We start from the raw sequence: 22,719 nt of genomic DNA on the forward strand, positions 1-22,719 counted from the left end.
CATTAGCACCATTTCTGTGCTTGTCATTAGCACCATTTCTGTGGTTATCATTAGCACCATATCTGTGGTTATCATTAGTGCCATTTCTGTGCTTGTCATTAGCGCCATTTCTATGGTTATCATTAGCGCCATTTCTGTGCTTGTCATTAGCGCCATTTCTGTGCTTGTCATTAGTGCCATTTCTGTGGTTATCATTAGCACCATTTCTGTGCTTGTCATTAGCACCATTTCTGTGGTTATCATTAGCTCCATTTCTGTGCTTGTCATTATCACCATTTCTGTGCTTGTCATTAGCGCCATTTCTGTGCTTGTCATTAGCACCATTTCTGTGCTTGTCATTAGCACCATTTCTTTTCTTGTCATTAGCGCCATTTCTGTGGTTATCATTAGCACCATTTCTGTGTCTGTAATTAGCACTTTTTCTGTGGTTATCATTAGCGCCATTTCTGTGCTTGTCATTAGCACCATTTCTGTGCTTGTCATTAGCACCATTTCTGTGGTTATCATTAGCACCATTTCTGTGGTTATCATTAGCACCATTTCTGTGGTTATCATTAGCACCATTTCTGTGCTTGTCATTAGCACTATTTCTGTGCTTGTCATTAGCACCATTTCTCTGGTTATCATTAGCACCATTTCTGTGCTTGTTATTAGCAACATTTCTGTGGTTATCATTAGCCCCATTTCTGTGCTTGTCATTAGCACCATTTCTGTGCTTGTCATTAGCACCATTTCTGTGGTTATCATTAGCACCATTTCTGTGCTTGTCATTAGCACCATTTCTCTGGTTATCATTAGCACCATTTCTGTGCTTGTCATTTGCACAATTTCTGTGGTTATCATTAGCACCATTTCTGTGTCTCTCATTAGCTCCATTTCTGTACTTGTCATTAGCACCATTTCTGTGCTTGTCATTAGCACCATTTCTGTGGTTATTATTAGCACCATTTCTGTGCTTGTCATTAGCACCATTTCTGTGCTTGTCATTAGCACCATTTCTGTGGTTATCATTAGCACCATTTCTGTGGTTATCATTATCACCATTTCTGTGCTTGTCATTAGCACCATTTCTGTGGTTATCATTAGCACCATTTCTGTGCTTGTCATTAGCACCATTTCTGTGGTTATCATTAGCACCATTTCTGTGGTTATCATTAGCACCATTTCTGTGCTTGTCATTAGCACCATTTCTGTGCTTGTCATGAGCACCATTTCTGTGCTTGTCATTAGCACCATTTCTGTGGTTATCATTAGCACCATTTCTGTGCTTGTCATTAGCACCATTTCTGTGTTATTATTAGCACCATTTCTGTGCTTGTCATTAGCACCATTTCTGTGGTTATCATTAGCACCATTTCTGTGGTCATCATTAGCACCATTTCTGTGGTTATCATTAGCACCATTTCTGTGCTTGTCATTAGCAACATTTCTGTGGTTATCATTAGCACCATTTCTGTTGTTATCATTAGCACCATTTCTGTGCTTGTCATTAGCTCCATTTCTGTACTTGTCATTAGCACCATTTCTGTGCTTGTCATTAGCACCATTTCTGTGCTTGTCATTAGCACTATTTCTGTGGTTATCATTAGCACCATTTCTGTGCTTGTCATTAGCACCATTTCTGTGGTTATCATTAGCGCCATTTCTGTGGTTATCATTAGCTCCATTTCTGTGCTTGTCATTAGCACCATTTCTGTGGTTATCATTAGCACCATTTCTGTGCTTGTCATTAGCACCATTTCTGTGCTTGTCATTAGCGCCATTTCTGTGTTTGTCATTAGCGCCATTTCTGTGCTTGTCATTAGCACCATTTCTGTGCTTGTCATTAGCACCATTTCTGTGGTTATCATTAGCGCCATTTCTGTGGTTATCATTAGCTCCATTTCTGTGCTTGTCATTAGCACCATTTCTGTGGTTATCATTAGCACCATTTCTGTGCTTGTCATTAGCACCATTTCTGTGCTTGTCATTAGCGCCATTTCTGTGTTTGTCATTAGCGCCATTTCTGTGCTTGTCATTAGCACCATTTCTTTGGTTATCATTCGCACCATTTCTGTGCTTGTCATTAGCACCATTTCTGTGCTTGTCATTAGCACCATTTCTGTGGTTATCATTAGCACCATTTCTGTGCTTGTCATTAGCGCCATTTCTGTGCTTGTCATTAGTGCCATTTCTGTGGTTATCATTAGCGCCATTTCTGTGCTTGTCATTACCACCATTTCTGTGCTTGTCATTAGCGCCATTTCTGTGGTTATCATTAGCACCATTTCTGTGGTTATCATTAGCACCTTTTCTGTGTCTGTCATTAGCACCATTTCTGTGTTATCATTAGCACCATTTCTGTGGTTATCATTAGCACCATTTCTGTGCTTGTCATTAGCACCATTTCTGTGTTATCATTAGCACCATTTCTGTGCTTGTCATTAGCGCCATTTCTGTGCTTGTCATTAGTGCCATATATGTAGTTATCATTAGCGCCATTTCTGTGCTTGTCATTACCGCCATTTCTGTGCTTGTCATTAGCGCCATTTCTGTGTTATCATTAGCACCATTTCTGTGCTTGTCATTAGCACCATTTCTGTGGTTATCATTAGCACCATTTCTGTGCTTGTCATTCGCGCCATTTCTGTGGTTATCATTAGCGCCATTTCTGTTCTTGTCATTAGCGCCATTTCTGTGCTTGTCATTAGCGCCATTTCTGTGCTTGTCATTAGCACCATTTCTTTGGTTATCATTAGCAACATTTCTGTGCTTGTCATTAGCACCATTTCTGTGGTTATCATTAGCACCATATCTGTGGTTATCATTAGCACCATTTCTGTGCTTGTCATTAGCACCATTTCTGTGGTTATCATTAGCGCCATTTCTGTGCTTGTCATTAGCGCCATTTCTGTGGTTATCATTAGCGCCATTTCTGTGCTTGTCATTAGCGCCATTTCTGTGCTTGTCATTAGCACCATTTCTTTGGTTATCATTAGCACCATTTCTGTGCTTGTCATTAGCACCATTTCTGTGGTTATCATTAGCGCCATTTCTGTGGTTATCATTAGCACCATTTCTGTGGTTATCATTAGCGCCATTTCTGTGGTTATCATTAGCACCATTTCTGTGGTTATCATTAGCACCATTTCTGTGCTTGTCATTAGCACAATTTCTGTGCTTGTCATTAGTTCTAGTTCTGTGGTTATCATTAGCTCCATTTCTGTGCTTGTCATTAGTTCTAGTTCTGTGGTTATCATTAGCACCATTTCTGTGCTTGTCATTAGCACAATTTCTATGCTTGTCATTAGTTCTAGTTCTGTGGTTATCATTAGCGCCATTTCTGTGCTTGTCATTAGTTCTAGTTCTGTGGTTATCATTAGCGCCATTTCTTTGCTTGTCATTAGCTGGATTTTTGTGCTTGTCATTAGCGCCATTATCTATCTAGGTTTTAATATACACAATATCCTTGACACCACCCTTTCAGGCATCTTAAACTAAATCTACAAATACTCTCCATCACGTTCTCATAACTATAGTTTGGACCTGCGCCTCTCAGATAGCCAGCTCTCACTTCCACCTACAAGAGTTCTCCCATACCAACCTATGGAACTTCTTAACACATTTGATCACATTCTGCCTCAGCCTCTGAAAACCCACCTCTTTACTAGAGTAACCCCTGCACTCTCACTACTCACATTGGACCACCATCACTACTGTCTCAGTCTTTGTTCTGAGTCACACTCACTCCCCTTGACTCAGCTCTTCCTGTTTCCCTCTAGACAAAATGTTTCCATGATTATTGCCCTTCCTACCCAATGTTTTTACATCTGCATTTATTTGTGTGCATTCTATGCTCCTTTCTTTTGCTCGCTCTGTGCCTCCTGCCCGGCACTGTGATGCAAAGTGGTGCCTTACATATCAACAGTAATAGCAACCATATAACGTGCTGGGAATTCATTAATGTTTAAACCAGTGTAATGCCTGGCGCAAAAAGCATCCTGAAGTGCGCCAGTTTTCATGTTTCACCTCCTCCTTTAACTATTTTTCAAGGATTGACATGGCACTGGTTTCACCCGGCCTGGTCTCTGTGATAGTTAAAATTGAGTATATGACTAGAGGAGTGTCAGACCACTCTCAGTTGGTAATGGGATTAGATTTAGGTGGATCAAAGGGACAGAAATTCTGGGAGCTGCATCCCTCCTGAATGGTCTGCCCACTTAATAGACAGAACTAATTGTAAACTTCAATATCGAGCTGACTCCCAATATGTTAATGCTGATAAACCAGGTAGTTATCTAGCAAGATTGGTCCAGTCCGCTCGACCTGCTATTACCATTTTGGAGATTGTTGGTAGTGACGGTTGTGTGGCCACGTCCATCTCTCTATTGCTGATGTATTCCTGTCATATTTCGAAGGCATCTATAGGTTCCATTTGTCATGCGGTTTGGAGGATTTGCGTGCACATATTACATCAATTGGGCTGCAAAGCCTTTCTACAGAGGCTAAAACCTTTCTTGACACTCCACTGCCTTTAGAGGAGGTGGATGAGGCCATTAATTCTTTACCCTGGGGGTAAAGGACCGGGTAGAGACGGTATCCCAGTAGAGGTTTATAAAAAGCATGCCAATGTATTTATCCCTAAACTAGTAGAGCTATATAATGAACTGTTTGAATTGAATACCCTCCCATCATCTGTGTCAGAAGCACTAATAATTATATTATTGAAACCAGACAAAGACCCCAGGCTTCCATCCTATTTCTTTAATACCAACGGATGTGAAAATCCCGGCCACAATTCTGTTTTTAAGACTAAATCAGGTTATCACCTCTGTGGTCCACTCGGATCAGACAGGTTTTATGCCGGGCAAGTCCACTTCTATAAACGTGAGACGTGTGTTTACTCATGTTCCAGCCTCCCATGGGGATGAGTCCTCCTCAGTCATAGTGTCTTTGGACGCAGCTAAAGCTTTTGATTCTGTGGAGTGGCAGTTCTTTTGGGAGGTCATTAAATGTATGGGTTTTGGCCCTGTATACTTACGGTGGGTTCAGTTGTTATAGTATAGGCCTGTTGCTAGGATCTCTGTAAATGGATTTATTTCCTCACCCTTTGTATTAGAAAGGGGCACGAGACAGGGCTGTCCACTGTCCCCGGCCCTTTTTGCACTGGCAATTGAGCCTCTTGCTTGTGCTTTGAGGTCACACCCTAAGATTGTGGGCCTTCAATTAGACACCCGAACAGACACTGTGGCTCTATATGCCGACCATTTACTCTTATTTTTAACTAATTATATAATGGTTATGCCTTTAGCTCTTCGAGTTATTAATTTACTTGGTGATTACTCTGGATTAAAAATTATTTGGAATAAATCCTTTATCCAGCCTCTTAGAGGACAACCTCTTTACCTTCTCCCATATCTCTCCCTCTGCGATGGGTATCCCAGTTTAAATATTTGGGCATTTACATTACAAACTCCCCGCATAACTATATAAGGCTTAACCTGGACCCCCTATTTGACTACTTAAAAGAAAAAATTAAATCTTTGATTAAACTGCCCCTCACGGTTACAGGCAGGATCAACCTGATTAAGATGATAGTACACAGCAGTCCCCAGTGTTTATCCCTGCCTCAGTATTTCGTAAATTGGATAGTATGCTATATTCCATGATATGGGCGAACAGATGACCTCGCGTTAGATTAAAAATATTGACGAGACCTAAATCTGCTGGAGGGTTGGTGCTCCCTAACTTTCGACTATATTATTACACGGCACATGTGAGGGAATGGCTTCAGGATACTTCTCCTACTGCTCCACACTTATTGCAGGTATCTCAGGCTTCCCCTGGTGACACGCCCCTACAGGCCTTGTTGTGTGATAGAGTTAATAGATCCCTTCCCGAGATACTAATACAGGCCATTAAGATTTGGCGGGCAGCCTTTGATATCACGCAATCTACTGGACTGGATCCTGATATACCTTTGTGGAATTGTAGGGCATTGCCTGAATAGAGATCACTTCAAACTAGACAAGTGTGGGGCACCAAGTCTATTCACTCTCTAGGGGGCCCATTTATCAAAGTGCATTTGAGGTAAATTCCCCGAAAACACCTGTTTTCGGGGGTTTACCTCAAATACTTAGTATCCCCCGAATGTATGAAGGAGGGACCGCAGCAGGTATATCCGATACCTGCTGCGATCCCTTCATTGCCGCCGGCAGCCGCCTCCACCATAGGTTTCTATGGGGGATGCGATGCTGCCAAATGAAGCATTCCCGATATTGACCCCAGCAGCTAACGCTATCTGAAGATAGTGTCCTATGGGCACTTACCGCATATCAGCCGGCGGAGGGATCTGCCAGATCCCTCCGCCGGCAATGGGCGCCGCTCATGTGCAGTCCGCGGGACTGCGAATGCGCAGAAGCCCCGACTGCCCTCCGGAGACATCGCAGGGACGGGCTCTTTTCGGAGCCCGTCTCCCTGCATGTCCCGGATAATACATCCGGCAGATAGGATCGCATTTTGCAATGCGATCAGGGGCGGTACTGCATGCCCTGATCGCATTGCAAAATGCGATCATTAATAAATGGGCCCCCAGGACAGTTATATGTTGGTTCTACACTTAAATCCTTTTCTCAACTGCAGAAGGAGTTTTCTTTACCTAGAGCATACTTTTACAGATTTCTGCAGCTTAGGCATGCCCTCAGTGTTCAGTACAGCGCTGGTCCCCCTGACATTCAGTCCTTTCCCATTAAGACAGTACTTATCTCATTGGGTCCCCACAGGTCTTTGTCTTTTATTTACTCATACCTTTCCTCCTTTCACCACGAATCCAAGTTACCTAATCTTAAAGAAAAACGGGAGGCGGATGTGGGTTCAATAGCTGATAGTGACTGGATAGGGCTTTGAGTATTCCCCGCACTGCCTCTGTAAGATTTCAACAAATCCAGTTATATATTTTACATAGAGTTTATTTAACTACAATTAGGTTGGCGAAATTTGGTGGCCTTGCTTCTAAAGTTTGCCCAAGGTGTCAGATGGCTGATGGTACTTTTTGGCACTTACTTTGGGATTGCCCCAGTGTTCAGATATTTTGGAGTAAGGTTATACATGTTCTTTCCACCACTGGGATTCATGCCCCTCTTCTTACCCTGATAGTATGTTGTTTGGGTGTCTTGGAGGATACCATTCACGATAAGTATGATAGGCAGTTTATCATTAATATGTGTACTCTGGCTAAGGTTAGTATTGCTCGCACCTGGTCGGCCTCTCAGGGTCCGGACTTTTGTGCATGGCTTGCATTGGTCCATACCACTGTTTGGCAAGGGAAATACCTTTATTTAACTCGAAAGGCAGAGTTCAAATTTGCCCGCATTTGGAGTAGATGGGAGTGGGTCCAGATACACTCTCCCTGATGTGTAATGTCTAAATGTTGTTTATTGCTGTATGGTATAGGCGCAGGCACGGGAGAAGCTTCTCTTCTCGCTTTCATTTTAATTCTCTTTCTTTTTTCTCTGTTTTGTTATTTGTATTGTATTGTTATTTAATAATATAAGGTGGATTTGATCACGGTGTGGTATGTTTAATATTATTGTGGAATAGATGTCCTAATTGAGTTATATTGCTAGCATATTTTTGTGCTTAGGACTGAGCTGTACCAAAATAGTTCTGTTGTATAATGGTGTAATATCTCTATATAGTTGGGACAATATTTATTAGTATACGGTTAACTTAGGAGTATATATACATTATTATGTGTCTATTTATTTGCCATGACGATTTATCTGCATTGTTTTATGCTATTGTTATTGTTTTTATTGGGTGTTGGTATTACGGCATGTAAATTCCAATAAAAATGATTCAATTTAAAAAAAAAAAATTTAAACCAGTGTATTTGTTAAAATGCCTACAAGAGGAAGATGGACATATGGGAGGTAATCAGTCTTTGCACATAGCCTGGAACAGTTTATACACCCCTTTACTCATCCATACAGCCAGACAAGGACATATGTCAGAGAGATAATGTATCAGTGTGTTTACAGCAACTTGCTGCCAGTAGTTATGAAAGTAATAATGTCATTTAGCAAAGTGTCACCAAATCTCTTTCCCAGTGAAAGATGGAATCTTCTAATAATCAAAAGAAATAAATAATAATTCCAATAGGAAAGATGCAGACTCTTTTGTTGGCAGAAAATGGCAGAAGGATACCTGTTTGCACTGGGGGCTTCCAGCACTTGTCCCAGTGTCAGTCCGTGTTCTTGATCACTGAGCTTCGCTCTATGGGCCTGATTCAGACCCGGTCGCAAGGTTGCGTTCTCACTCAGCCTGCCAATGTTTGCAATCTGCGCATGCGTGCAAGACGCAGTGTGCGCGTGCGCGAACTAGTCCATGCGTCTGTACACAGACGCTCCACAAGCATGAGTGACATGACGTGCCATTTGTGGGTGGTGACAGGGAGTGGTCGATGGAAACGGGGGTGTGGTGGTGTGAATGCAGATGTGTCTGAGCGTCTAAACACCATTTCAAGGGCGTGCATAATTCAGACGCATCGTCAGCATACATGTCACATGGCTGAATTAAACACAGCAGCACTCGCAGTGCTTGCGGTAGGGTAACCACAAATGGTGAGTATGGGTCCGATGTTACTCGATATTACCGATTGTTTAATACACTTCCTGGAGATGACGTATGTTACTAAGGGAAAGTGGGAGCCTTGTGTCAGGCTGGTGGGCGTCTAAATGTATACCCCGATCGCACTGCAAATGGTAATGTCTTGCTAGCGATCGCAGGATTTGCATACTTTGGATGCGGACTGCTGCGTGCGAACGCAGCTGTGTGACCGGGTCGGAATCAGGCCATATGTGCGCTGAGGAACATGATACAGAAAAATGACCATAGACAAATAGAAGAATAAGTGAGCAGTTATATGGGGAGCGAGTAAGGTATAAAACAAGTGAGAAATACAGGCGGGTTCCTATCACCTGTACACAGAGAGATGCTGCAGTAGGTATAGAACATTTATGCGCATGTTCAAGGTGCTGTTCAGCTTTGTACTAACCAGTGTCTTCCACTCAATTGTACCTTGGAGAGAGATAAAGTGGATGGAGATAAAGTACAAACCAATCAGCTCCTGTCATTTACTAGAGGTCGATTTTAATCGATTTAAAATCGGTCAACATTGATGGTGTGTTTCTGGGGTTAAATCACACATTTACTTATACTTAAAAAGAAGCAAATCAAAAGTTATTTGATAGTAAATGTGTGATTTAGCCCCAGAAACACCCCATCGATGTTGATCGATTTTGATTGACTTTGAATCGATTATAAATCGACCTTTAGTAAATATACATCCTTATCTCTGTGGTGTAATATATGATGACAAAGCTGATCTGCCCCTGAAACATATCAACTTATTTGAGACTGTGCTCAGTTACCTTGATCGGTGGGTGCCTTGCAGCAGAGAAGATGTCAACATCAGGGGGTCTTCTAGTGGGATCTGCTAGTGAGCCATCAAGCTCCACTCCCCAAAGAAGCTACCAGATGTACCAATGGCTTGAATGCTCCTGGCCTCAATAATTACCGTAGGGTGAAAGATCTAAATGAAAAAAACATTTAAAGACATGCCTAGTAACAAGTATCAATCATATCACATTTCTGCTTCATTGGAAACACCAGTGGTACAATAACGTAATATAACAAACATTTGTTTCATTATAATAAAAAATATTAAGTGACAGACAAAATTATTATTACCATAGCTAAATTCAACAGAACGTCATCTGCTGTAGAAATGCATTTTTAAGCCTGACATAATTAAACAGTGGACAATAGTTCTAGCCTACAGCCTGATCGTAATTAAATATTTAATTATTAACACTTTTATGTTTATTATAATACTGGATAATTTGGGTACTTGAGTAATTACACAAAGTCTAATGATGGAAATGCAAAATTAAACAGACATTTACTTTTTTTTTCTATTTCAAAGAATACTTAGGTGGTTTCACGAGCTTTGCACAAAGGGTTCTTTGTAAGAAATGCAGAATCTGCTTTGCAGAGATCAGGGTTCGGGAAATGTTTTGTTTTAAGTAAAAGCAATTTCACCTGTTTTACAGCCCTATTTTGTAGCCCCTAAGAGGCGTAGGATAAGAAGGACAGTAGGAAACGGTGATTTTGAGAATAAAATAGAAACAGCAAAAGTGATTGGACATTGACGTGAGTACTATGTAGGACCACCACGTGCAGTGATTACTGCAGACACCCTACCTGGCAAACTGTCCACAAGTTTCTGGACAGCAGCCGGCGGTATGTTTTACCATTCCGCCTTAAGTACAGTGACCAACAGTGACACTGAAGAAGGTCGAGCCGGCCTAGAACGCACCCGTCGCTCCAATTCGTCCCAGAGGTTCTCAGTGTAAGATTTGGACTCTGAGCTGGCCAGTCCATCGGGGTTACCAAATTTTCTGTGTACCAGTCCAGCGTCGCCCTGGAAACATGACAGGTGGCATTGTCGTCCTGATAAAAACATTAATTGTTTCTGTAGAACTGCCACAATGTATTGAGCACAGAGTTATCGAGAACATCTCTATACTTCTCATTATATACCTTCATAAACACGTGTCTGCTGCAGGAGCACATCATTTCGCTTGGACGGGGGTGTCCAATCACTTTTGTCTACCTAGGGTATATTTTAATATTGATAATGTTGAGTTTAAGCTATTTATCCCCCATTGGTTTTATCCTTTGTTGTAAAATGACCTGTGATTTCTACCTCTCACTCCCCCCAACCTAAGTCTTCTGGGGTTGGGTATGGATTGCCGGCAGTCGGGATGCCGCTGGTCAGAATACCGACAGCGGCATCCTGACACTCATCAGGAAACAAGGTAAGTCTAACTCCTACCCTAACCCTCCCTCCCTGGTGCCTAAACCTATCCTCCCCCCTAGTGCCTAAGCCTAACCTCCCCCTCCCTGGTGCCAAATCCTAAAATGATGCCTAACTCTAACCCTCACCCTGGTGCTTAACCCTAACCCAGCACCCTAACCCTCCCTTAACTGGCGATACTTACCTTTGAGATGCCGTCGGTCGGTATACTGGTGCCGGGATCCCGAAGCTGTTGGGATTTTGGCGCCAGTGTTTAGACCGTCAGCATCCCATACGCCTGGATGCCGACTACATCCCAGTCTTCTGTGCCACTACCTACCCATGGAAGTCTGTTTCACTCCCATGGTGAGATGTATCAAAAATCGCATATACTGTGCAGACATCCCACCTCCTAGCTGCGGGAAAAGGAGAAGGATCCTTTGAATTTCTCATCAGGGAAGCCTTGTGGAAAGAAGCCCATAGGATTCTATAGGCAGCATCATCAATAGATGGAGTTGCCTATAGAGCAGAAGTTCTAGAAAGTTATGTTTTCCATTAGAAATGTGCAGGTTTGGTTCTATACAGTTTTACTTGGTTATGTTCGTATCTCAAAAGGGCATTATATAGGCTATCTGGCTCTCCCATGTTTTGGATTGCCAATTAGATAAATCCGAACTAATCCGAACTTGCGCTAATTTATTGAAAAGAACCAAATAAAACCGAACCTGCACATCTATACTTTCCATAGCTTGCTGCATACGGGTACATCGCCGCCCCATAGAATTCTATGGAGACTACTGTACCTGTACTCCGCAGTGTATATTTCCGATATATTCTGCAGAGCTTTTTTTACATGTCGGAACCATGTGTATTGCGGTAAACTTCCAAACTGCAGTTTTTGGAGGTCTGGCTACATTATTTTGATTGAAACATTTCGCCCCCAGCCTTCTAATCAGTGTCAGACTGGAGGCAGATGTATGAACTTTCAAGAGAGATAAATTGGGTAAGTTGTCCATAGCAACCAATCAGCTTCTTGCTCTTATTTATCTAGCATAGTCTATAAAATGACAGAAGGTGATTTGTTGCTATGGGCAACTTCTCCACTTTATCTCTCTCGAAGGTTTGAGACATCTATCGCTGAGCCATGAGTGGACCACCAGGGAAATGCAATGGTAGGGACCTACTGGAGGGGCGTGATCATCTGACAGACTGGATGTAGTGGGTGTCGCCAGTCACCAGAGAGGCGTGACCAATCATTAGAGGGGGGGGTGTCCAGTCCACAGAGTCTATGGAGCATAACAGCATTTGGCCCTCATTTAGATACAATGCAAATGGCAAAAGTAGAAAAAAAACTAATTAAGCATTAATGATATTAAATATCATCCCAACATGCCTTGCAACAGTTTTAGCATGGCCAAATAGCAAATCTGTGGCAGGGCATGCTGGGATGTGTAGTTCTACAACAGCTGGGGGGCCACTTATTGCTCACCCCTAGATTATACCATGGAATTGATGAGGGTCATATTCATTCAGACATTTTTATTGAAGCAATCACATAATTTAAGTACTTGAGTCAGTGAAATTGTTACCTATACCCAGCAATGAGGGACCCGTTGATGTAATCTGTGCTACTGGGGAACTTTTCTCCCTCTATTATACTGTATAAAGGTGGCCATACATCAGCAATTATTTGGGGCAATTCTCCATTTTGCAGATGACTGGGTCAGTTTATCGGTAAAATCCAAATGATGGACAATCTCGATTTGCCGATTCCGACCCAAAATAATCAGCAAGCCTGGGATTTTAAACATGTTGCATTTTGGTGATCACCTCAAAAATTGCAGATCATTGGAGATCTGATTCGCCAATTGCAACAGCGATTGGCGAATAAGATCGGCATTGGGAAATTAGGGATTCGCCGCTAAATGTATGGCTCACATTACTCTCTATCTCTGACTTCCTGCTGCTTCCAATCCCCACCTTATATCCTGTACGGGGCCGCCATCTGACGGGTTACACTAGTAAGGAGCCCGAACTACTTAGAGGGAGTCTGTTGAATTCTGGGGGAGGAGGTGCAGCCACAGCACGTTCTGACTGTGTCAGGTTATGTTGGCCACAGTGTGGGACTCAGGACTGTGCATCTGCAGGCTCCGCAGACTGACAATCAGCAATGTGATTGACTGGGGAAGGTCCCAACTGCAATGGCAGTACAGAGAATGCTCAGTATGGGAAGGACAGGACTAGATTAATGAGGGTGGGGCGACTCCTTACCTCTCCAACAAAGGGAGTCAAGGAATGGTCATTGGATGTCCCTGAGCTAGCCTGATTTATGATGTGCCAGGTTGCAGGCAGTGACAGTGTTATTTTCTGTGTTATTTAGAGATGCATAAAACCTGTGAGAGAGCTAAAGTTGATAAGTTGCTCATAGCAAGCAATCATGTTATAGACTGTGCTAGATCAGTGACCGTTAGAAGCTGATTGGTTGCTATGTGCAACTTCTCAGTGTTATCTCTCTTGAAAGTTTGATGCATCAGTGTGGTATCAAATCTGACCATATATGCCAGGTAGCATAGATTTGGTTCAGTTGCTGCTTCTGGAAGACGTATTAATTAGGCGCCATTTACAATTATTATTATTATTATTATTATTATTATTATTATCATTTATTTATATGGCGCCACAAATGTTCCGCAGTGCCTTACAAAGCACATAAACAAGTTGTAGACAAGCGACTTACAGAACAATACAATACAGGACATGGATAATACATATTGCTACATTAGTGATCATAACACCCAGATAAGCAACAGAGCATAAGCAGCCAAGTGTTAGGTGCCCTAGTGGTGAGTAAGAAGTAGATGAAACTAAAGTAGGGAGAAGTACAAGAGGTTAAAGGGCCCTGCTCATAAGAGCTTACATTCTAAAAGGGGAGGGGAAGACAAACAGGGGTGACACAGATGGGGAGGAAGGTGTATGTATCAGGGAGTTAGCATGACAGCTGGAAGGCTTTGATGAAATAATGGGTCTTGAGAGCCGTTTGAAGGATTGCAAAGAGGTGGAGAGTCTGATGGGGAGTGGGAGAGAGTTCCAGAGGCGGGGAGCAGTGCGGGCAAAATCTTGGAGGTGGGAGTGGGAGGAAGTAATCAGCTGGCATGAAAGGCGGCGTGCATTAGTTGAACGAAGAGAGCGGAGAGGAGAGTGAAGGGAGATGAGATCAGAGATGTATATGGGGAAGATTGGGTGAGGGCTTTGTAAGTGAGTGTGAGAACCTTAAATTGAGTTCTAAAAGGGAAGGGGAGCCAGTGGAGGGCTTGTAGGAGTGGGAGGCAGATGTAGAGCATTTGGAGAGGAATATAAGCCGTGCAGCAGCATTAAGGACAGACTGGAGAGGAGAGAGATGGGATTTGGGGAGGCCAGATAGGAGGAGGTTACAATAGTCCAATCTGGAGATGACCAGTGAGTGTATGAGGGTTTTGTAGCATCCTGGGTGAGATATGGTCTGATCTTAGAAATATTTTTGAGATGGAAACTACAGGACTGTGAAAGGTTCTGGATATGTGGTTTGAAGGAGAGGGATGAGTCCAGGATGACTCCAAGACAGCGCACTTTGGGGCTAGATGAGATAGTTATACCATCAATGGATAAAGAAATAGTGGGAAGTGAGGTTATGTGGGAGGGTGGGAAGATGATCAGCTCTGTCTTAGACATATTAAGTTTAAGAAATCGCTGGGACATCCAGGAAGAGATGGCAGAGAGACAGTTGGAGGTACGAGTCAGAAGAGAGGGGGAGAGATCAGTGGAGGAAATATAGATTTGAGTATCATCAGCATAGAGATGATAATGGAGGTCAAAAGAGCTGATGAGTTCACCTAGAGAGGAAGTATAGAGGGAGAATAGAAGAGGTCCAAGAACAGAACCTTGAGGAACACCTACTTAAGAGGCTGTGGGGGGGAAGAGGAGTCATGAGCGGAAACTGAGAAAGATCATTCAGAGAGGTAGGATGACAGCCAGGAGAGGGCAGTGTCCCATAGACCAAGGGAGTGAAGGATATGCAGCAGGAGAGGGTGGTCCACAGTGTCAAACGCAGCAGAGAGATCAAGGAGAATGAGAAGAGAGTAGTGGCCCTTGGATTTGGCAGCAAGGAGGTCGTTGCTGACTTTCGTGAGGGCAGTTTCAGTGTAGTGGAGAGAACGGAAGCCGGACTGAAAAGGATCAAGGAGGGAGTGGGAGGAAAGAAAAGTGGTAAGGCGTTTGTAGACAATCCGCTCAAGGAGTTTGGAGGCAAAGGGGAGGAGAGAGATGGGTCGGTAATTAGAAAGAAGGTTAGGATCAAGGGTAGGTTTTTTAAGAATGGGGGAGACAAGGGCATGCTTGAATGCAGAAGGAACAGTGCCTGATGAGAGGGAGAGGTTAATGAGGTGGGCAAGATGGGAGCAGGCAGAAAGAGAGAGGAAGCGGAGGAGACGGGAGGGGATAGGATCAAGGGGGAGGTGGAAGAGGGGGAGGACCGGATGACGTCCATGACTTCCTCTCCAGATAAAGGGGAGAAGGATGCAAGAGTTGGTAGAGTTGATTGGGAGGGGTGATCTGGGAAAGGAGGAGGTGGAGAGCTGGGGGACTGGTTGGATATGATGTCCTGACATATGGAATAAATTTTAGATGTAAAGTAGGTAGCAAAGTCAAGGGCAGAGAGCAAGGAGGGGAGACAAGGAGGGGGTGGGCAAAGGAGGGAGTTGACAGTTGCGAAGAGATGTCTGGGATTAGACGACTGAGAGGAGATGAGGATATGAAATATGAAATATGACTGTTTAGAGAGGGAGAGAGCAGCACTATAGGATGAGAGCATAAATTTGAAATGGAGAAAATCTGCCATAGAGCGTGATCTTCTCCAATGTCGCTCAGCGGTTCATGAACACTTTTGCAGGTATCTTGTGCATTTGGAATGCCAGGGTTGAGGAGTAGATCTGCGAGTGTGAGTAGTGATTGCCGGAGCAACAGAGTCCATAGCAGAAGTAAGGGAGGCGTTGTATAGGGAAGTGGCTTGGTTCGGACAGGAGAGAGAGAGGATAGGGGAGAGAAGAGAGTCAAGCAGGGAGGAAAAGGAAACTGTGTCGATAGCGTCAATGTTACGCTTAGTGATGGTGGCTTTTGGAGGTAGAGAAGAGGAAGGAGAGAGGGTCAGGTTAAAAGAGAGAAGGTGATGGTCAGAAAGTGGGAAAATACTATCAGTGAGTGAAGACCAGATCAAGCAAATGGCCACTCACATGGGAGGGTGAGGAGGTCCATTGGGAGAGACCAAGTGAAGATGTGAGGGTGAGGAGTTTGGAGGCAGAGGATTCTGTGGGGATATCCACTGGAATATTGAAGTCACCTAGGATAATGGAGGGAAGGTCTGAGGAGAGAAAGTGAGGGAGCCAGGAAGCAAAGTTGTCAAGGAACTTGGAGGGAGGGCCGGGGGGATGGTAAATGACAGCTACTCTGAGGTGTACTGGGTGGAAGAGGCGTAAGGCATGGACTTCAAATGTAGAGAATGTAAGGAATGGTTCAGAGGGTATGGGTTGGTATGAGTAACCAGGGGATAGGAGGACCCCAACACCACCACCATGGCGACCCCCAGGTCGTGGGGTGTGGAAAAAGGTGAGGCCCCCAGAGGAGAGAGCTGCAGGAGAAGTGATGTCAGAGGGTAAAATCCAGGTTTCAGTAATGGCTAAGAGATTCAGGGAGTTGAAGATGAAAAGGTCATGGGTTGGGACCAGTTTATTACAGACTTTATTACAATGGATATGTACTGTAGGATTTATGTACAATAGGTGAAGTTGCAGTATACAGCTATATATATGTGGAATTACAGTGCTGTTTGACTCACTGGACACTCTGTCTTGTAGCTGGGATCTGTCAGATGGTGACAAGGAGCTAATTGCTATCAGTAGCATCAGAAATAGCTTATGCTCAGCTGTATTTACATTTAGTAAGACTGATACACTGTATTTGTTTTAAATGCTTGGCAAGTCTATATAAGTCATCCAGTGACGTCACTGGGATGCTCTGTGCACTGTATGGCATTCACTGGGATGCTCTGTGCACTGTATGGCATTCACTGGAATGTTCTGCGTAATTAATGGCGTTCACTGGAATGCTCTGTTGGTCACTAGGATGCTCTAAGTATTGTACTGCAGGGGGCGGCAATGACTGATTATTTTATACTGTGTCCCACAAATTCTGATGGCAGCCCTCCTCCTTGTCACATGCATGAAGTCACCAACGCATCACTCTCTCCTGATATACTCTGTGCTGCTGGGGACCTTGCACTTTTCGCTATATAACTCAGTCTGTGGCTTCCTGATCATGTCCCTGTCACATGTAACCCTGTCCTCATTAACACAATCACAGTGCGCAGATCATTATCTCTCAAAGGATCAGCGCACTCATCTGCTGAAATAATCTGTGCTGCTTTTATCATTCAGATGATCTGGTTGATAACTAGCTGTTTTATTTTTAACCTCTAAAAAAACTCAGGTCAAATTAAATCTACCAAAAGTAGGACACAAGTCATAACACAGTCCTGACTGCTAGTTTGTGGCAATATATGAATATATGATGTCCTTGTTATTCTCTGTCACAGAGAGAATAACATAAAGCGTTTGTGGATGGAGATACGGAGGGATGAGCCTCATCTGCTTTCCAGTTTTGAAGAATTTCTCATCAGGGTCTTCTCGCAGCTTCAAGAAGCAAATGAGGAGAAGAATGAAATGGAATGTGCACTCAAGAAGTCAGTAAAACTTTATTTCATGGTAATATAATAACAAAGAGGAGCTAAGGGGCTGGATGTACTAAAGGGGAAAATGCGGTAAAACCCCTGAAAATGCAGTTTTCAGGGCTTTTTTCTTCATTCCCTATATGTACAAAGATTCCTGGTGGGTAACGCTTCAGGTGGCGTTACCCAAAAGAAGCCTATGGGTTAGACATGTTACTGATGCTTGGCAGCCATGTATGTGACCTGGATGGGTCATGACATATCATAGTGTAGTGCTCACCACTCATACAAATATAGTACAAGAAACTCCTCTGATGACAAGTGTTTATGCAGAAAGGAACTTTAATGGCTTTATGGTCTAATTTAAGGTATACAAAATGAACACAATTCATAAATGAAAGGATAATGGACCATGGATAAAACATAATAAATATATGTGGGTCTGTTATTCACTTTTTATATTGTTTGTGCCCATAAAATGCCTGTAGTATGTCCTTAACTATGTGGACACTGCACAAGACAAGCCCTTATCTTATTTTTACATTGCAAGCTATACTAACCTGATTAATCTCACCATGTATTTCATTGTATATTATAATGCTACTAATTGTGTATGGCCCGTTAGTTGCCGGGTCGCTAGCTAGTGTGGCTGCCCTCTTATGTCTCTTTTATCTAAGTGTCATCTTTCACCCACTCCCCCGTGTCATCTCTGTCCCCTCACCCCTATCTCCCTCTTTCTCTGCATTCTGTCCGCTCTAGCCCCCTTTGGGGTTTTTTCAGAGGCTGTATAGTGGGCTGGTGCCAGCTCCAAGCGCTAGCAGGTGTCTTCCCCCACCTTTCCATTTCTGTCCACCCCCCATCTGTCTCTTTTTAATCTCTTTCCCTCTCCCCCATCTCTCTATTTCACTCTTTCATCTCTGGCGCTCTCCTCCCCCCATCTCATCTCTGTCCATCCATGGAGAGGGGAGCTGTGAGTGAAGGGGGGGGGGGGGGGGCTGGCACCTCTACTTCCTGACAGGACTTTGGGAACAGCTCTGCATGGTACAGTGCTGGCTGAGGGCTATGAATAGCAGGAGGCTGACAGTGAGAGCTTTGAGAGCAGGAGGCTGGTAGACACATGCCTTATAGCTTTCCTACTGTAGATGTTCAGTTTGTCTCAGGATAAATAAGTCTTCTTTCATTTCTATCTGACCAGGAAAATCGCCACCTATGACACTGAAATACAAAACTTGTACGAAGAGATGGAGCAACAGATAAAGACGGAGAAGGAACAGTTTGTCTTGCAAGTAGGTTCGTGTTCTGCAGGAGACTGTAGTCTCAGGGAGCATGTTCATGGACTGCTCAATCAGAGGGAGATGTACTAAGGGCCTGATTCAGATTGGATCACAAGTGCGATCGCTGCTGAGATTACGCACAGTGTCTCACCGCGATGATATGCTAATCCTCTGCGATCGCTATGCTGTCATAGCACAACATAAGGACGTCCACCTTACCTTACACACATCCCTAATGCTTAGCAAGTCTGCGAAACCATCGGTAACATCGAGTACAATCGCAGCCTCACACATACTTGTACAAGCTCTGACCTTACTTAGGAATTGCTAACCTCATCGCACGCAGTGAGTACACAAGCTGCGTATGGCATCGCAGTGGCTAATTTATGCATGCCCGTGTAACGGTGTTCAAACGCACTGGCACGCCTGCTGACCACCCACATGTCACCATCCCCAAATGGTACTTCCTGTCAAGCACTCTGCATAGTCATTGCAATCGCAGTCCTGATCGCAATGAAGCATTCGCACACACGCACTGCGATGCATGCACAGTACGCAACAATCGGCTGTCTGCATACGCTGTTGCAGTTGCAATCCAATCTGAATCAGGCCCTAAGCCTTGGAAAAAGATAAAATGAAGAGAGATAAAGTACCAACCAATCGGCTCCTAACTGTCACTTGACAGGATGTGTTTGCAAAAATGACAGTTAGGAGCTGATTGGTTGATACTTTATCTCTCCACTTTATCTCTATCCAAGGCTTAGGGCCTGATTCAGATTGGATTGCAACTGCAACAGCGCTCGCAGACAGCCAATTGTTGCGTATCTCCTGAGAAGTCATTTGTCTCTGTGTCTGTTACCTAGAACATCTCAGTTAGGATGATATTTATGAAAAGGCAATAAGCCTTGCTCCTGGCAAGAAACATGAGTTACTGGTGTCGTTTTTCATGATGTCACGTGTACTTTGTGGGGAGGTTTACCTGCTACGCTACTAGCAGAGTTATGTGGAAATGTTTTCCGAAAGATCTTTTGAACATAATATACGGTTGGTGCGAGTGCAGTCTGATGAAGATGATTGGTATAAAATGAAACGCATTTAGTTCCAATCGCTCCATGTTGGAGCAATTATGGCCGAGTTGTGTTCAACTATACATTGGCCTGTCTGTCTTTGTATGGGGAAGCCAATTTATTATTAATTGTGTAGGGTTCATGACATATATATGACACCCAGGTGTTTAGCTTTGCGGAGACGTATAGGAATTTATGAGTTCCACTTTACCTGTGGCCTGGGGTGTTCCTCGTGGTCCAGGTCCGTATCCTTTTTATCGGAGAAGTAAGTAAGATTGATCCAAGACAATAATTTAAACAGACATCTTCTCCATTCCACTGTATTTATTATATTACTGCTTAAATGTATCACAGGGTTTAGTGGGTAACCGAAACATAAAAAACAATATGCTTCATCAGTATACATCAGTAAGCTTAGCTGACACATTTCTCCCGAGGGCGCTACATAAACATTTCTGACAAGCACAAATACACGCAAGCAGTAAAACAAAACTTCAATGACACATTAAGATCTACCATACTATATCGCAGTTATTATTGTCAACAAGTTGTGAATTTCAATTAGGAGACACTTTTATACTAACAAAATATATACTCAGAAGAGCTTACTAATACTGTGTATAATCACTTCCACTGTATTCTACCATCATTCAACTTATAAGGTAGTCTCCTCGGGGTACCTGTGCACAGGGTAGCTGTCCTGACTGGTTTGTAAAGCTCAAGTTTCCTTTGCATGTATATATATATTATATATATATATATACTGTATATATACTGTATATATACATATGTATTGCTTCTGGCAGAGATGGCAACAGATATTCCAATTCAGCTGAAGTTGGGAGAGTTCTGGAGGTTGGGACTATGCAAAGTATTAGATACAGGATATAGAAATCTGGCCCTGATTCAGAGCCGGTCGCTCTGACAGAGCGCTCGCTCTGAATCAGGGCCGGTCTTTTGTTTTTTAGAGCAGCCTCCTGGCCGCTCGCATAGCTGTGGGTGACCACCCACAGCTATAGCGAGCGGCCATGATGATGGTCACGATGGTCAAGACCATCGCAACCATCGGGCTTGCGACGAGACCATTGTGGTAGGGTCTCGTTGCCGCAAGCCCCAGAGATCTTTCGGCTCAAACAGGGCCGAAAGCTCTCCCACTGACATCGCTTGTGATGTCAGTGGGGCCGCTCCCAGACGGTAGGCGTTCTCATGAGAACGCCTCCGTCTGGGCTGCCACCCCCAGGCCCACCCACCAAAGGGGACGTGCTGTCACTCAACATCGACAGCACGCCCCCTTTGATGCGAGACCCGGAGTGACGGATTGCCCGTCGCTATACGGGTCTCGCGCATGCGCACGACAGAGCCGGCTCCGTCGTATGCATGCGCTCTGGGCCACCATCGACCCGGTTGCGAGCTCTCAGCGCTTGTGACCGGGTCTGAATCAGGCCCTCTGTCCCTTGTTAACGGAGCATGCAGTTAGAGAATTCCTGAATTGATCTGCCCATTGTATACCCGTGAACGTGGTGCGCGTTGAACAAGTAACTGCCGGTACCTGGACTTGCCGGGGCTACACTAGGCAAGAGCTCTTTGGTACCATCGAGCTGGGTATTAGTTACCAGGAAAGCGTGGTTCTCACTAAGCCATTACGATATTTGAAGCAGGTTATCCATAAGAGCCAAAAATAGTATCCTCAAATACTAGCTCCTGGAATTGGGTATTCTGGACTACACAAAGAAGCAGTTCATGACACAGGGGGACACATTATCATATTAATTGACAAGCTCCATTCTTCCTCTCTTAAGTGTTTTGCACTACTCAGTAGCACACTTTGGTGACGTCACGCCTAAGCGTATCATCTCTCTCTCTCTCTCTCTCCCATGATTTTTATACTACAGATATCACTTATAAGCTGTACCGAGTTAATGAAACATACTTTCAGTTAGTGTACATTTAGAAAACCCCATTCTGGCTCCCCAGAGACAGGTCATCATTACAAACATGTAGCACTTTATTTTCTGCTAGTATTATTATTGTTAGAAACCATAAGAACAGTGACTATTTCATTAGAAATAATTCTTTATCCTATAAACAAAATTACTGTCTAATGCAGTGGAACAAAAGCGCGGGACAAAGATTTTAATGGGACACTTGGAGCTTTTTGCTATACAGGAAATACAACTTAATTGAGTCTTTGTAGAAAAACATAGTTAAGTAGAAAGAACAGTGACTCTATGGAGAATCTCTTATAAGCGTTGCTAACGGTAATGATTTCTTTCTGCTGTCTTAAAGGCTTTTAATGTTGAGCAGCGAATGAACAATGGGAGAAAAATCTATAATGCATTTTAGATTGGATTTAGTCATCAGATAGAGAATTGCGATTGTAATATTTTTCAGATTTACTGAAACCTTGAAGCAAAATGTAAATGTAACTGTATGGCAAAGAAATTGTCTTTATAGGATAAATTGTCTGAGCCTGTGCTATTCGCAGGTGTTGGTTATAGAAACAATTGTATTAACCTCCGTAAATATCTAACTGTCCCCATGTGTTATCAGAAATTATAATGAAATTATATAACTGTAATCATCATCTGTAAATATATTCTACGTGATTTGTTGAAAATATACCAACCCATTCCTTACATGGCCAATGAAATCAGGATAAGCTTTTCGGAGCTTGGTAAAATGCGTAAAACCACTGTCTCCAAAATGAATACTGCAGTTTGCTGCGTTATTTAGTTGAATGTAGAAGATATCTCTGATTTTTCCTGAGTTCTACTTTTGGTAATTAGC

General features: G+C 43.3%; 1 protein-coding gene across 1 annotated transcript in view; it reads left to right on the forward strand.

Moving 5' to 3' along the window:
- The window catches only part of CRACR2A (calcium release activated channel regulator 2A), a 362,324-nt gene that overhangs the window by 277,896 nt on the left and 61,709 nt on the right, over nucleotides 1-22,719 (forward strand). Inside the window, exons 5-6 of the mRNA XM_088478989.1 lie at nucleotides 17,460-17,606; nucleotides 18,787-18,877. Coding sequence (XP_088335115.1) covers nucleotides 17,460-17,606; nucleotides 18,787-18,877 — 238 coding nt within the window. The remainder of the gene's footprint in view (nucleotides 1-17,459; nucleotides 17,607-18,786; nucleotides 18,878-22,719) is intronic.

The sequence above is a fragment of the Taudactylus pleione genome, unplaced genomic scaffold, assembly GCF_031769625.1.
Source record: "Taudactylus pleione unplaced genomic scaffold, aTauple2 ptg000225l, whole genome shotgun sequence".
NCBI lineage: Eukaryota > Metazoa > Chordata > Amphibia > Anura > Myobatrachidae > Taudactylus > Taudactylus pleione.